Genomic DNA, 16,079 nt, shown 5'->3' on the forward strand with positions numbered 1-16,079 from the left:
GAGACCGAGTCTCGCTCTGTTGCCCAGGCTGCAGTGCAGTGGCGTGATCTCAGTTCACTGTGCCCTCTGCCTCCCGGGTTCAAGCGATTCTCCTGTCTCAACCTCCCGGGTAGCTGGGACTCCAGGAGTGAGCCACTGCACCTGGCCTTCTCTTGTGTCTTTCATTTCTCTTCTTCACTACCCGTCAGCATGATGGGTTTCTTCCACCTCTGTGATTCCCAGTATCAAGATACAGCCTGATCGCCCCTTAATACGGTGCCACCGTTACTGCAGACCCATGTATAAGCATTGGTCATTCATCAGCTTTCACGAGGTGAACTGGGGACGAGGCAGGGGCTTGGACCAGCTTCCTGGCCAGGACTCGCTGCCTTCCTCAGCTGAAGAGACTGCATTTCCAGGTTGAACCCTGACCCCCACTGACTTTGGGCATCTCCTTGTGTCCTGTGTTTGCCAGCTTTCCACTCCCTTGTAAATCTTTCTGCCTCCAGGGCTGGCCTCTAAAACAGGTGCACTGGAGGCTGCTCCTTGCGTTACTTGAAGCATGGCACTCACCACTGTCTTCGGCGAGGGGGTGTTTCCCTCTGGTGCTGGGGAGCCCAGGGCATCCATTTGGGGCTTCCAGTCATCTCTTGGGACTTCATGAACCTCGAGTCCACCCTGTGGGCCCCTTCGGTGGGGCTTTGCTGCGAGGGCATTTTGACTGGTGTGGAAGTCCAAGCACAGTTCTGCTTAGCCTACAAAAGCAAAGTCGGTATTAATATTTGTTATGGGCTGAGCTGTCATCCCCCAGATTCCTATGTTGAAGTCCTAACTCCCAGTACTTCAGATTAGGACCATATTTTGGATACATGGTCTTTAAATAATTCAGATAAAATGAGGCCCTAATCCAATAGGTCTGGTATCCTAGACCAGGAAATCTGGACGCAGACAAGGACAGAGGAAGGGCCACATGAAGACACAGGAAGAGGGCAAGGTCCGCACGCCACGGAGAAAGGCCTTGCCAGGAGCCAGCCCTGCAGATATCCGGATCTCAGATTTGTGCCCTCAGAACCTCTGTCTCTCGGTCACCCAGTCTGTGGTAGTTTGTCACAGCAGCTCAAGGTGACCACTACAGTCTTCTCCAGTGGCCACTTGCATTTGGGCTGCATGACCTGGTGTCTGCAGGATTCACAGCACCAGCCACCGCACGCCAGGCTCCCAGGCAGGCAGTGCTGAGCTTTCTGTAGCAGCGCTGGCAGGGGCAGGATCTCCGGCCTGCGCGACCCTCGCAGCCACTGTGGAAACAAACTCAGCCTTCCCCAGCACCACGTGCAGCTCACAGCTCAGGGATTCGCTACAGGCTTCCCTTCACCTGCTAACCTGCAAGGTGCCAGAAAGCCGGAAGCAGGTAGCATCCCTCAGAGACTTGTGGCATTTGTGCCCCACGTTTCCTGCCAGCAGTGACTGCTTTCCTTGGTTTGATCAAGGTGCTGCCTGCGGCTGTCCAGCTTCTTACCTGATGTCTCGGCAACCCAGCTCAGCTCAACGGAATCCTTGTTCTTCGTGGCACTTCCTTTTCCTAGAGCTTTCATCACCACCTTTTTTTTCTTTTTCTTTTTTTTGAGATGGAGTCTCCATCTGTCACCCAGGCTGGAGTGCAGTGGTATGATTTCGTGATCTCAGTGGCGTGATCTCAGCTCACTGCAACCTCCACCTCCCGGGTTCAAGCGATTCTTCTGCCTCAGCCTCCTGAGTAGCTGGGATTACAGGCACCTGCCACCATGCTCAGCTAATTTTTGTAGAGATGGGAGCCAGGTTGGTCTTGAACACCTGACCTGAAGGGATCCACCTGCCTTGGCTTCCCAAAGTGTTGGGATTACCCACCAGCACCCAGCCTCTCATCACCATCTTGAAGCCAAAGGATGAGGGGACACTGAGCCCAGGTGCAAGTGCCACCATTCAGGCTGGCGCCAGCACCTGCCTGGGCCCCTATGCAGCCCCTGCCCTCATAGACACACCTGTCCACGCTGCATAGCAAGGCCACGTCCCTCTTCATGAGAAAGATCCTGGGGCAACGAACAACTTTTAGCACAGGAGACCAATCAGGTCATTTGGTTATTGACAGGGAGCAGCAGGCTCTCCCCCACTTTCTCATTCTGCTGCACCCCCAATTTGCCACTTGGATTGCACTCCTTTCCCTGGGGGATGAGGGCACAGCTTTCGATGTGAGCTGTATTCGCTTCCCAAGTCTGCAGTAACAAATGGCCACATACTTACTGGCTCAGAACCACAGAAATGAATCCTCTTATAGTTCTGGAAGCCTGATGTCCAAAATGACTCTTGGGGGACTAAAATCAAGGTGGCAGCAAGGCTGGTTCCTTCTGGAGGCCTGAAGGGAGGACTCATTTCTTGCTTCTCCTGGCCTCTGGTGGCTGCCAGCAACCTTTGGCTTGTGGCTGCATCACTCTAGCCTCCTGCTTCTGGGCTCACATCTATTCCCGTTCCTTAGTCAAATCACCTGGATCTGTCATCAGATGGAGACTCTTATGATTTCGATGGGTTCATCTGGATGACCCTGGATACTCTCCTCACCTCCAGATCCTTAGCTTAGTCACATCTGCAGAGTCCCTGTCACCAGGCAGGGTGCCATGTTACAGGTTCCAGGGATTAGGATGTAGAGGCCAGGATTCAGCCATGCACACAGGCCAGTGTCTTTCTGTCTTTGCAGCTGAAACTGAAGCGTGTGCACTCTGCTGCTCCAGGAACTGTCCACCAATGCTGCTGGGGGCCTGTGACAGCATCGACTGAGCCTGTGAGTGCCCCCTGGAGAGGGGCTGAGCCTTTCCTCTCCCCAGTACCAGTGCCTGCTGGTGCATTTTGGCCTCTGTGCCCAGTAGTATTGAATCTTTTTTCTTTTTTTTTTGAGACAGAGCCTTGCTCTGTCACCCAGGCTGGAGTGCAGTGGCATGATCTTGGCTCACTGCAACAACCTCCACCTCCCAGGTTCAAGTGATTCTCCTGCCTCAGCCTCCCAAGTAACTGGGATTGCAGGCACGCACCACCACACACGGCTAATTTTGTATTTTTAGTAGAGATGGGGTTTCACCATGTCGGCCAGGCTGGTCTCGAACTCCTGACCTTAGGTGATCCACCTGCCTCAGCCTCCCAAAGTGCTTGGATTACAGGCCTGAGCCACCGTGCCCAGCCAATATGGGGAACCTTAAAGGCAGTGCACAGAAGGTGTATAGGCATCACTGACACTCTGCTAGAGCCCTGAATGGAGAGGCACTCTGGATCAAGGCTCCCTGCCTTTCTGCTGTTCTCTGTGCAGGGGCATGCCGGGACAGGTCTTGGCCAGCAGAGCAGTAGAAGGACTGCCTGGTCTCATCTGGAAACCTTTCTCTGGGACCCGCTATTTTCCTGTGTCACCAGCTCTTGCCCCCAGTGTCCAAGGCTGCCAAGGTGGGCTGGGAGGCTGCCAGAGCCCCAGATTCAGGTATGCCAGCAGCTCTTGGGAGGTTTTACCCTTTTCCCCAAAGTGTGCAATGGTGGAAACTGCCACCAGCCTCCATGGAAGCATCTCCTGTTGGAATCAGGGCGGGCCTAGAATCCCTGGGAAAAGGCGGACAGAACCACAAATGCTGTGACACCCCAGAGAGAAGGCCCGTCCCTGGGGATTTGGAGATGGGGTGACAGTCTTTGCCAAGGAGGGTTATCAGGTAGTTGTTGGGGGCAGGAGTTGGCAGTGGTGAGGGGTGGGAACTGGACCCCCATGAAGAGACAGGTGCTCAGAGGACAGCAATGGGCAAAGGCAGGTGGGCTCTGCAAGGGAGGCAGGTGCAGTCAGACCACCACGGCCCTGCCTGGCCGGAGGAGCTGGAGAGAGGCATGCTTTACCTTCAGCTTGGATTGCATTAGCGGCCAGAGGACCCGACCTCAGCCACTTTAACTGTCTTATAAAAAGAGCTCTTTTAATCGGTTGGGAAATAGAAAATAATTTCAGCTCACATGTGACCCTAGCACACTGTCAAGCCCGGGGGGTGAAAGACACCCCTAAGTGCAGGAAAGAGGCGGAGAAAGGAGTGAAGTGAGCTGAAGAACCCCACCCCCCAGCGATGGCCACCCACGACCTTCCACGGCCAGAGGGGCTGTGCAGATGTGGTTGAGGCTGGGCACCCTGAGGCAGGGCGATGGTCCTGGCATTCTCTGGTGGGCCCGCTGGAATCACAGCGTTGTTGAAGGTGGAGGATCAGGGCAGATGGGAGTGAGACTGGTGGGACGCAGAGTGAGAAGGACTCCACCCGTCACCGTCACCATCACCACTGACTTTGGAGACAGTAGATGAGGCCACCAGCCTAGGAATGTGAGTGGTGTGTACACTGGAAAAGCCAGGAAATAAGGGATTCTCTGTAGAACCAGCAGAAGGGACTCAGCCCTGCCAACACCTTGATGTTAGCCCACTGAGACCCATTTCAGCCTTCCGACCTCTGGAACTAGAAGAGGAGAAATTTGTGGAGTGTTTGAAGCCACTAAACGTGTGGTCATTTGTCATAGTAAACTCAGGAAACCAATACACAGGGGTGCCAACCTGGGGTCCACAGACCCCACAGCGCCCAGGGATAGAATTCAGGGTCTGTGAGCCTGATGGAGAACAAAGATCTTTATCTTCATCAAGCAGAGCTCAGCTGAAGTGAGGCCCATGGTGAGCACAGATGCAGCCGGCCTCTGCCTCTGTCAGCAGCAGCTGCTGCTCTGAAGCCACAAGAGGCCACAGAGGGGCTGGACAAGGTGGCTCACGCCTGTAATCCCAGCACTTTGGGAGGCCGAGGCAGGCAGATCACCTGAGGTCAGGAGTTCGAGACTAGCCTGACCAACATGGTGAAACTCTGTCTCTACTAAAAATACAAAAATTAGCAGGGCGTGGTGGCACATGCCTGTAATTCCAGCTACTCGGAAGGCTGAGGCGCAAAAATCACTTGAACCCAGGAGGTGGAGGTTGCAGTGAGCCGAGATTCAACCACTGCACTCCAGCCTGGGCAACAGAGTGAGGCTCTGTCTCAAAAAAAAGAAGTCACAGAGGTCATGCACCCTCACATACACGGCTATCACTGACGTCTTGACATAGCGGTTTTGCTTATCAATCCTTCAAAACTACGGTCTCATCAGCACCACTACGTGACCTTGTTGAACACATCGATGAGGAAGACATTACTTGTCCACATTGCTACATCACACATTTTTTAAAAAATATTTTCATAGCCGTTTTTATTTGTTTGTTTTAATTAGAGATGGGAGTCCCTCTATGTCGTCCAGGCTGATACAGAACTCCTGGGCTCAACTGATCCCCTTGCCTCAGCCTCCTGAGTAGCTGGGACTTCAGGCACATGCCAACATACCCAGCCTATATTTTAAGGTGATTGTTTTCCTTTGCTAATCTAAGCATTTTATTTTATTTGTTATTACTATTTTTTATAAAGACAGGATCTTGCTCTGTTGTCCAGGCTGGAGTGCAGTGGTGTGATCATAGCTCCCTGTAGTCTCAGCCTCCTGGGCTCAAGTGATCCTCCAGCCTCAGCCTCCCAAGTAGCTGGAACCACAGGCATGCGCCTAGCTAAATTTTTAAATTTCTTTGTAGAGTCAAGGTCTGCCTTTATTGCCCAGGCTGGTCTCAAACTCCTAGCCTCAAGCAATCCTCCCACCTCTGCCTCCCAAAGTACTGGGATTACAAATGTAAGCTACCACGTCTGGCTGGTAAGCATTTTATTTTTAAGTGTTTAATACTATTACCGTAGGTATCAGCTGACTGCCAAGGGTTCCATGGCCCACAAAGGGCCCCTGGAAAGGGAACACAGTTTTGTGAGACTGGGCTGGGAGCCAGGCTGGGCAGAGGTGACTTGGGTCCCTCAGGCCTCACTGGGGAGCGGGAGGGAGGACTGGCAACTGTGTGTGCTGGGTGAGAAAATAGAAATTGCAGGAGCTTGGAATGCAGAATTCCTGCTCAACGTGAGGATGAGCCCAGCACTTTCTGTGTGTTATCTTAGTTCATCTCACAAAAGCCCTAGGAAGAGATGACTACGATGATGCCCATTATATAGCTGAGGAAACTGATGCTCAGAGAGGTCCTCTCCTGCCTCCCTCGCAAATGTGTGATGTGTGCAGGGCACAAATGCAGAACTGCCTGGCCTAGGCCTGCTCTCTGCTCCCAGCCGTGGCTCCAGCTGCCCTGCAGAGGAGGGAGAGTGAGTTTACCCTGATGAGGATGGGCAGAGGGGAGCGGGGGAGGCCGGCCACTGCGATCTGAAACAGCGCGGGCCCCGTCCAGGCGGGGCTCTGGTTTGAGTCTTCAGGCCCCGCGCTCTCGGGCTTCCTCTTTTTGTTTGTCGTGTTGGTATTTATATCAAGGCTCTTCGGGGACTCAGCTTTGGGCTTGGTGCAGTGGCCTGTACACCCCTACCCTGCAGGCCAGCTCCTTTGAAACTACGGGAGCCCTGGGTTGCCATATTTGTCTTCCACATGCAGAGCAGCGAGCCTGGGAATCTGTCCTCAGGGGACGCAAGGCAGGCAGTAGGGCTCAAGTGGGCAGCGGGGCTCGAGTGGGCAGCGGGGGTCAAGTGGGCAGCAGGGCTTGAGTGGGCAGCGGGGCTTGAGTGGGCAGCGGGGCTCGAGTGGGCAGCAGGGCTTGAGTGGGCAGCAGGGCTCGAGTGAGCAGCAGGGCTTGAGTGGGCAGCAGGGCTCGAGTGGGCAGTGGGGCTCAAGTGAGCAGTGGGACTTGAGTGGGCAGCAGGGGTGGACGGAGCACACCCCGCAGGCCCAGCCAGACCACCACCCCGTATGCCTTCACTGCTGCCTCCCAACCCCCCGTGCCGAAGGCTTGCTGTTGTCTCCTGTCAATGAAGGGGCTGAAGCTTTAGAGGGAGCTATACCAGCTCACGTTCACAAACCCATGGGGCCAAGGTCAAACTCAGGCCGCCAACCCACTGAGCCACAGGGACTGAGGGCAGTGGGGGAGAAGACCCATTTCCAGGCCACGCTGGCCCTGTCAGTGGCAGTCACCAAATGGCATCTCCATCATTTGGGAATGCTCTTGGTTGTCACCAAGGAAAACCCAACTAACAGTAGCTTAAACACTTCAGGATTGATTTTTCGTATTAACAAAGAGTCTGTTTGTTGGTGCTGGTTTAGCACAGGGGTTGTCTATCTTACTGTGGATATTTTGGGCTAGATTAATCTTTGTTGTGGGGGGCTGTCCGGTGCATTATAGAACGTTTAGCAGCATCCGTGGCCTCCACTGCCTAGAAGCCAGCAGCGTTCTCTCCCCCAAGTCAGGACTATCAAAAGTGTCTGCAGACATTGCCAAATGTCCTCTGGATTTAGCGGTATGAGGAACAGTGTCTATGAGTCTCCTGGACTTTGCCTCATGGTCACAATATGACTGCCACAGCTCCAGACATCCCACCCATGTTTAGGCCAGAAAGAACAATAAGGGTACCAACTGCCTCTGTGTCTTTTAGCAGAAAAGTGGAAGTTTTCACAGAGGCCGCAACAGGCTTCCACTTAGGTCTCATTGGCCCCAACTGGGTGACATGACATGGTCACCCTCTGCTGCAAGGGAAGCTGGAAGAGCAATGATATATTTTTCCAACCCTTTAGTGGTAATGGGTAAGGAAGAAGAGGGTGGGAGTGGCTGCCCACAGTGCCCACCACTATCCTGGGACTTTTATACAAGGGCACCTGTCTTCACCACTATTAAACATCAAGACTATGTCACTTTACTGGGGTTGAGCTGAAGGTTTTAAAAAGCGGTGAGATCTTGGACCTGGGAATGTCTTTTGAAATCTGACTTGTCTGGAAATTCCATATCTGCATCTCAGGCCTGCCTCCCGTGGCTCGATAACCTTTTCACTCCTTCCCCTTGCTCACGCACTCACACTTTCCCAGACTTTCCTGGGTTCCTGGGACAGGATTTCCCTCAGACTGAGAAGTTAGGGAAGCCTTGGCTAGCCAGGGATGGAAAGAAGATCCCAAGTCAGTGTCCCAGTGACAGCACTGCAGGGGTGACCAAGATCCGGTGACCAGTGCCAGGCCCTGTGCTCTGCCCATGGAATCACAGGATCCTCCCACTGACTATGTGGCAAGTGCTGTAATTATCCCCATGTATAGAAGGTTTGTTAAGGATGATGGCCAGGGCCACACGGCTAGTGAGGGTAGGGCTGGGAGCCTAGGCCCCCTGGCTCCAGCCCTGCTCCTTGTCCCTTCTCTGTCCAGCCTTGGGGCAGCCTGTTCATGGCCACACCATCCAGGACCACATCAGTGTGGGTTGTGGCTCTGCGAGCTGTCTGATAAATGGCCTTTGCCATTTATCCCTTGGTCAAGGCTGCAGGCAGCATAGGCTCAGAGAGCCCCGGGCTGGTCAAGCCTCGAGCCTGCTCTGTCCTGAGCTTGCCCATCTATGGAAACAGGGGTTTGGACTAACTGCCCTTATTGATTCATGAATCAGGCGAGCAGGGCTAGAACTGCCAACACCCCTATTGCAGCTCAGGTGACAGCTGGGGTGAATGGAGTCATTTCCTCTCTGAAGTTCTAATCCTGACTTTCCCTTGCCCCACTTGGCTGTGTGGTCTTGAGCGCTTCACTTGGCCTCTCTGAGGGTGCATCTGCCCCACCCTAAAGCAGGGAGACAATGTCTTCTAAATGCTGTTGGGGAACAAAATGAGATCAGGGACCCAGCTTGCCGTGAACTGCCCTTGGTGGCATTAGAGAAGCCATGCTGAGCCTCGGCCCGTTCCCTTTTTTTTTTTTTTTGAGATGGAGTGTTGCTCTGTTGCCAGGCTGGAGTGCAGTGGCGCCGTCTCAGCTCGCTGCAACCTCCACCTCCCAGGTTCAAGTGATTCTCTTGCCTCAGCCTCCTGAGTAGCTGGGACTACTGGCGCACACGACCACGCCCAGCTGGTTTTTATATTTTTAGTAGAGACAGAGTTTCCCCATGTTGGCCAGGATGGTCTCAGTCTCTTGACCTCGTTGATCCGCCCACCTCGGCCTCCCAAAGTGCTGAGATTAGAGGCGTGAGCCACCGCGCCCTTAAAACTGGGCCAAGAGCACCTACGTATGACAAAGGCGGTTTCCAGATTATCACTTAATGTATGTAAGACACTCAGTCCAGGACTAGCCTAAAACAGGCATTCCAAGGCAACTGACCTCGATTGTTATTAGTGATTTGTAAAGAATTAACCACATGAATGGATCCGACACTTAGAAAGTCCTCATTAAATGGCAGGAACTGTATTTCTCACTTCTGAGCCTTTGCATTCTGTTCCCTCCGCTGTTCCCTCTGTGCAAACGGCTGTCTCTCTCATAGCTCCCAGAGGCCTTCCCTGTGGACACCAGCCCTCTTGGCCTCCCCTGGGCCCCTTCTCTTGTGCTCTACTCAGCACTTACCTAGGAAATTTTCCCTACATAGAACTCTAATACTAAACATTTTCATTCATGCATGGTCTCTTGTCCCCTCTTAAAATGTAAGCTCCGGAGGGATGTTTATTTCCTACTTGTTGTGTCCCTCGGACCAAGAACATGGGCCTGGCATGTGACGGGCCATTCGTAAGTGTGTGTTTGGGGTCATTCATAAATGTGTGTTTGAGGCTGGGTGTGGTGGCTCAGCCTGTAATCCCAGCAATTTGGGAGGCCAAGGCAGGAGGATTGCCTAAGCACCAGAGTTCGAGACCAGTCTCTACACAAAATATAAAATTATCCTGGCATCGTAATACTCACTGGTAATCCCAGTTACTTGGGAGGCTGAGGCAGGAGGATGGCTTGGAGCCGGAGAGGTCGAGGCTGCATTGAGCTATGATCGCTACACTCCAGCCTGGGCAGCACGGCGAGACCTTGTCTCAAAAAAAATTTTTTTTAAAGTGTGTGTTTGGGTGAATGACTGATTGTTAGGCAGAAGTTGGTGACCCGTGGCGACATGCGGCCGCCGGAGGGGCGGAGAGATTGGTGATCCAGAAACCCAAGGGGGCCGGGGGTGAAGGAGTGCGACCAGACCCGCACCTGGGCAACCGCGTCTCCAGCCTCCACGGTCCTGTCCCGCCCCCTTCCGGGCAGGCAGAGGCCCCGAGGCTGCCCCGCCGCCTGGGCCCGGCCCCCGCGGCAGCAGCCGAGCGGCCGCACCCCTACTTGGGGCTATCTTGCCGGGCGGGGCGGGCCCGGGCGGCGCTGGGACTTGTAGGCCGGGAGCCCGGGCGCCTCCAGGCTGAAGCGCGTGGCCGCGCCATCGACGGGGCTCCAGCCCGCCCAGGTAACGCGACGGTGGGGGACAGCCTCGGAAAAACTGAAGGGGAAACTGAGGCCCGGTGAAGGGACCCAGCTGGCCTAAGAGCACGCGGCCGGGCAGTGGCCGCCTCCCCCGGCCTCTAGGGGGCAAGTGAAGGTCACACTTAAAGTTTTCAAAGGCGCTTCGAAGGGCCTCCGGCTGGGCTGGAACTTTCCCCACCCCACCTCCTTCCATCGTGGATACACTCAACAAACATATCCCAGAGCCCTCTCCTTGCCAGGCCCTCCAGTTCGGGCGAAACATCCCAGGTCTCTGTTCTCGCGGCGCCCAAATAGCAGGGGAGGGGCTCCAGGCAGGCGAACACACAGGGCGGGGAGGGGGGAAGCTCCGCGAAGGAAGGAGAGGAAACCACGCGGGATAAAGGGCAAGGGGGGCCGCGAGCAGGGGCAGGAGCGCCGGGAACGAGGAACCAAGCGGGAAAGGAGGAAAAGGAGGCCGAGGCTTCCGGAAGACTCGGGGTCCCATCCCCATTGAGCAGAGGGCTAGAGCGGGACCTGGGGAGGGAGAGGTCAGAGGTCAAGGCTGCGCGTGGAGCGTGGGCCGTGGAGTGGGGGAAGGGGCGGACAGACTCCTCCCTGCCGGTGGCCAGGGCAGAGGGTGACGGAGGAAACGCGGGGAACTCCTCCGTACTGGAGGAAACGTGGGGAACTCCTCGCCGGCCTCGCGGTCCCCCACAGCCCACGGAGTGCCACTCCCAGTCCCCACAGACTCCACCTGCGTCGTCCTGTGCTGAGGGGAGGCCGCAGGGCTGGGGCCGGGAGTGACCCGGCTTTGAGCTGCTGTTTCCCAGCTGCACAGGTCCCAACCGCGGATTCTGGAGATGAGGCGGGCTTGAGGTCCCCCAGTCCCGGTTTCAGGGATGGAGAGCGTGACCCGCAGGTTCAGGATCCCAGGGCCTGTGCAGTCACACGGCCCTTCCCTTCGCTCAGAAAAGCCCGGGGCTGGGTTTCATGCTCAACCACTGCCAACTTGAAATTCCTAGGTTTTGAATCGGGCCCCGCGTTTGCATTTTGCACTGGGCCCCCAAAATTCTGTGGCTGGCCCTGCCCGGTGTGAAGCTCACAGAGCCCCAGTATAGAGGCCGCCCTTCTATGGCTGGGGGCCGGGATGAGGGACCGGGGTCTGCTCTCAGCTTGCCCCCAAGGGTCCCTGACACCAGCCCAGAACGGGGTGGAGCTGGAAAGAGCCCACAACTGCTTCCTCTGCCCAACCGCTTCTATGGCTGCGCCCTGGTGTAGCTCCCTCGGTGGTCGTATGCTGTATGTTTACTGGCGGAATTGTTACTCAGTCCTAGACGCTCCATGGGGCCAGGGAATATGATCTGTGCTCCGCTGCAGCCTCGCGCCCAGTGACGCATGGGGGCCCTGGTAAATATCGGTCGGATGAACTAATCTTACACATAAAACAGAAATCATTTCACTTTTTTAATACGACACGTTTTAGTACGACGTTCCCTAAGTCGCCCTGGGTTAAATACAGACTCTACAAGATGCTAAAAACCGTTTACATTTAATTCACCAGACGGTGCGCTCCACGAGGTCAGGGGCCTGGCCCCCCTGGTTCAGGGCTGTGCTTAGTGCCTGCAACCAGGAGGGCCCGCGGGGGCAGCCTGGAGAGAAAGGCGCGCCCAGCGCCCCCAGGCCGGGATCCGCCCTCAGCCCGCGTGCGCGCCCCTCCCCCCGATCTCCGCGCGCCCGGGCGCGGCTGGGCGGGGTTGGGACTACGCTTCCCGGCGGTCCCCGCGCGCCTGGGGCGGGGCGGGGCCGGCGGGGGGCGAGGCTGAGCTGGCCGGGGGCGGGGCCGGCTACAAAGCCCGGGGGCGGCGCCGGGGCGCAGAGTCCCCGCAGCGCCGGTCGGGAGCGCAGCGCGGCGCAGGTCGGCGCGCACGGCGAGAGCGGCGCGCAAGTGGTCGGGCCTGGCGGCTGGACGGGCGCCCCTCGCTGCCTCGCGCGCTCCCCGCCGCCCCCCCATGAGCGCAGCCCCGCGCGGCCCGGGTCCGTAGGCGGCGGGGCGCCCCCCATGCTGCTGCAGCCCGCGCCGTGCGCCCCGAGCGCGGGCTTCCCGCGGTCCCCGGCCGCCCCCGGCGCCATGCACGGCTCGCAGAAGGACACCACGTTCACGAAGATCTTCGTGGGCGGCCTGCCGTACCACACCACCGACGCCTCGCTCAGGAAGTACTTCGAGGGCTTCGGCGACATCGAGGAGGCCGTGGTCATCACCGATCGCCAGACGGGCAAGTCCCGCGGCTACGGCTTCGTAAGTGGCCCCCGCACCCCGCCGCACACCTTATCGCGGCCCGGGCGCCGAGTCCACTCCTGGGCACACGCCCAGCCGGCCCGCGGCCGCCCCCGCCCCAGGCGCCTCGCGCCGGCGCCCGCACCTGCCGCCTCCCCCGGGCGCGCTCCTGCCGGTCCCGCCCCCACCACCCCGGGCCCGGGGCCCCGTCCCCACCCCCACCTCCACCACTGGTTTAAAAGGAAGAGCCGCTGTGTTCAATTAGGACTCCTAAGTTGGTGGGGAGGTTTTGGAGCCAGAGGGTACTCGGGGTTTCCTGGAGCAGCGGCGGGTGAGGAGCAACGACTCCACCCCGGGGTGTTAGGAGCCCTTCGGCCTCCCCCATATTTTCCACAGCCCCCTCAGCCACCCCAAATAAACATCAGCTTAAGTAAAAACGGCTTGAAGACACTTTCCTACTTCCCTTCCAAGTGCAACGTCGCAAACTCCTTCCCAGAGGGAAGTCTCGGCCCTCACCGGTGGGCAGTCCAGGCAGCACCCCCACCTCCCTTCGGGGTTCGTCTTTGCCCTGTCCCCGCAGAGGATTATTTTTGTCCTTGAAGGCCACATTTCCCAGGCCTTGAACTTTGAGGAGAGGAGCTGGAATCCAGGAGGCATCTTTGTGGGAGGGCCCCACGTAGGGGTCAGAGGAGCTTTGGCTCAAGGACCCTGGGTTACAGGCACCCTCAGAGGAAGGGAAGAGAGGGGTGGCAGCATCCGGTGCCAGGGCGGAGCCCTCTGCCCTTTCGCCCCTGGTTTCCCTCACGGCAGCCCCTGATGTGTCTGTGGCTCCTCCAGGTGACCATGGCCGACCGGGCGGCAGCTGAGAGGGCTTGCAAAGACCCGAACCCCATCATCGACGGCCGCAAGGCCAACGTGAACCTGGCATATCTGGGCGCCAAACCCCGGAGCCTCCAGACGGGTGAGAGCTTGTGTTTTCCTGCTTGGCTCTTCTCGGTTTCTATATTGGGTGTCGGTATCTGTCGGGTGGAAAGAGGCCCTCCCTCCTCGCCCCAGCAGTGGCAGTCGGCTATCATGTGCCTGCAGAGCCACCACAGGGCAGCCATCCCCCCCTGGAGGATCTAGACCCCTTCTCACAGCGTGTGGCCCACAGAAGGGGGCGGGGGCAGGGAGGGTACTGCATCCCAGTTGCCAGCTGTCTTCGCAGGAGGGAGGAAGTGGCCAAGGGGCCTGGAGGTTGGGAGTGCCGACACCGGTGGCTGCTGACACCTGCGTCACTGGCTGCCACACTTCAGAGGTGTGCTTTGGGGTTCATGAGGGGGAGGCCTGGGAGGGGAGAGGAAGCTGATGATCCCTTTTGACTAGAGGTGTGTGACTTGTGGGATTCTGCCACCATGTGTGCAGCCCCTGAGACATTGCTCCTGCAGCAAGGCCAAGTCCCTGATTGTTCTCTCGTTTTAGGCTTTGCCATTGGGGTGCAGCAGCTGCACCCCACCTTGATCCAGCGGACTTACGGGTGAGTGGATGTGGCTGGCTCGGGGTGGGCAGTCCTTGGAGATGAAGTGGAGAGGGCCTTGGGCTTCCTGGGTCTGGAAGGCTGATGAAATGACAGTTTTCAGACATGTGATTGCGTTTAAGCCAAGGGAGTGAAGAGAAGGCAGATTGCATTTCTCCATCCCTGGCAGAGGCCGCGCCACCTAGGCGATCGTGAGCCTTGGAGCCTGCCTGCCTTGGTGCACACCCAGCTCCCTTTGCTAGGTGTATGGCCTCAGTTTTGTCACCTGTAAAATGGGAGTGGGCACAGCACATCTGAGTTCTCTGAATGGAGGGTTTAGGGTGGGCCTGGTGCAGGTAATGCCCTATTAAAGTGTTTGCTGATGACTCTTAGGGACTGGCAGGCTGGGCTCTTCCCCAGGCGCTCCTGTCACCTGCTCTAGTGCTGGGGCAGGTGGTGGCAGTAGGCCATTGCCTCCAAGGTCTGATGTTTGAACACTGCTGCAGATACGATGTGTTCGGGGCGGAGGCCACCTGCCTGAGTGGCCTGGCCTGTGGGCTTCTAGTCTGACTCATTTAGAAGCAGCACATCCCACTCTTCTCCATCCTAAAACGCCTCCTACCTCCCTGCCCTTTTTAAAACATCTGATAAGGCCTGGCAGCTGCTTGGGGAAGGACACGCACACTTAAGGGATACAAAGGGTCCTGCCTTGTGTCCTGCCTCCCCACCCCCATGATGGATGGGAGCTGTCTGCCCTAGCACCGTGGCATATTGATGGGGTTGGAGTTGGAGGGGAAGGCAGCTCAGAGACCACCACCCCTTTTAGGGCATTGGCACTTCATGAGCTTTCTGAATCCGAATCCCTAATGCCAGTTGATCATGTGTGTGCACACACACATGCGTGCACCGTGTAGGTACCATAGAGAGACACACAGCTTGAGGAGTAACCTGCCTCACTGGGGCAGTGTGAACGACGGGCCTGTGGAACCAGGCTGAGCCTGGCTCCCAGGTGAATGGGTCAGAGGCCCCAGCAGAAGTTGTGCCCACTTTTTGGGAGCACTTGGGGTTACTCGGGGGCTCCCTGCCAGCTTCCGTGTGTATTGGTGGATGTGTGCAAGTGTAGCAATGGGAGGAGCTGCTGGTTGAGGGGTGCTGAAGGGTGGCGGGGCCCTCCTAGCCTGTGTGAGTGGCCAGGCAGCTCAGCTTCCTGCCGGGGTGCCTCTGTCCTCCTGGGAAGGGAGTGTGTAGGGTGGTGGGAGCAGGCCGCCCTGTCCGTCTCATCCTGGAATCTGTTTTGTAGATGTCTAGAGTCATCTTAGAGGGTGTTTGGGGACACTCCAGCCTTTATGCCGTCACCAAGATTCTTCCTCTGGGGTTCAGGCCGCAAGAAGAGGGTGTTCCTTGTTTTTCAGAACCTTGGCTCCGTTCCCCAGGCCCACAGCAGGCGCCTGGGGGCATGGGCTGGGCGGGAGCTGCTGCCCAGAGGCGAGGGTGTGCGCCTCCAGTGCCTGCAGCTCTTTTCTGCTTACAGTGGGATGAGGCCTTCCCACCTGCATCTGGGCTGTCTCTGATCCACGCAGCTGCCTCTGGGACTCCATAACCATCAGTGCTTGGCCTCTGGGGCTTGCAGATGTGGGTTCGAATCCTGACTTTGCCCCTTATCAGCTGGGTCTGTCTTGGCAGTGGCATCCTCCTTATCCAGAAAACAGGAACATTAACTGCCTAAAACAGTGGACTGAAACTATTCTTACTTTATAGGTGGGGAAACTGAGGCAGAGAAAGGCTAACCACGTGTCCGGGCCCGGGGAGGGGGCGAGGTAATAGACGTCCAGGAGGAGATTAGAACACCGGTGGTGGGTGCCTGAACGTATGCTTTCTTGGTGGGGTAGGGTGGGAAGGGCCCCGACCCGATCTTTCCCTTGCTATCCTGGAGTCCTGTGAACACCACCGGTCCAGAAGCAGTTGGGATCGGTCACAGAGTTTGCCACTGTGTGCACCCGACTTGAGGCGACGGTGTTTTGTAACTGAATCTGCTGGCTGGCC

At 57.1% G+C, this 16,079-nt stretch overlaps 1 protein-coding gene and 1 long non-coding RNA gene across 6 annotated transcripts in view; one reads left to right on the plus strand and one right to left on the minus strand.

Annotated features, from left to right (window-relative positions):
• Positions 1 to 13,780, minus strand: LOC116418552. Its single transcript, XR_004228639.1, has 4 exons — positions 13,001 to 13,780; positions 12,557 to 12,558; positions 1,808 to 1,814; positions 1 to 734 (listed from the first exon to the last, which is right to left on the minus strand). It is a non-coding gene; the product is annotated as an uncharacterized LOC116418552 (long non-coding RNA).
• RBM38 (RNA binding motif protein 38) overlaps positions 12,119 to 16,079 on the plus strand; it is a 17,386-nt gene continuing 13,425 nt past the window's right edge. The window contains exons 1-4 of one of the 5 annotated variants that reach the window (XM_023231983.2): positions 12,119 to 12,562; positions 13,379 to 13,502; positions 14,003 to 14,057; positions 15,449 to 15,766. In XM_023231983.2, coding sequence (XP_023087751.1) covers positions 12,326 to 12,562; positions 13,379 to 13,502; positions 14,003 to 14,057; positions 15,449 to 15,575 — 543 coding nt within the window. In that variant the 5' untranslated portion in view covers positions 12,119 to 12,325 and the 3' untranslated portion in view covers positions 15,576 to 15,766. Of the gene's footprint in view, positions 12,563 to 13,378; positions 13,503 to 14,002; positions 14,058 to 15,336; positions 15,398 to 15,448; positions 15,767 to 16,079 lie in introns of those variants that run through there. The other 4 variants (XM_023231984.2, XM_023231985.2, XM_023231982.1 and 1 more) reach the window with 4 other exon arrangements.

This window comes from Piliocolobus tephrosceles, chromosome 20, assembly GCF_002776525.5.
Source record: "Piliocolobus tephrosceles isolate RC106 chromosome 20, ASM277652v3, whole genome shotgun sequence".
Classification (NCBI taxonomy): Eukaryota; Metazoa; Chordata; class Mammalia; order Primates; family Cercopithecidae; genus Piliocolobus; species Piliocolobus tephrosceles.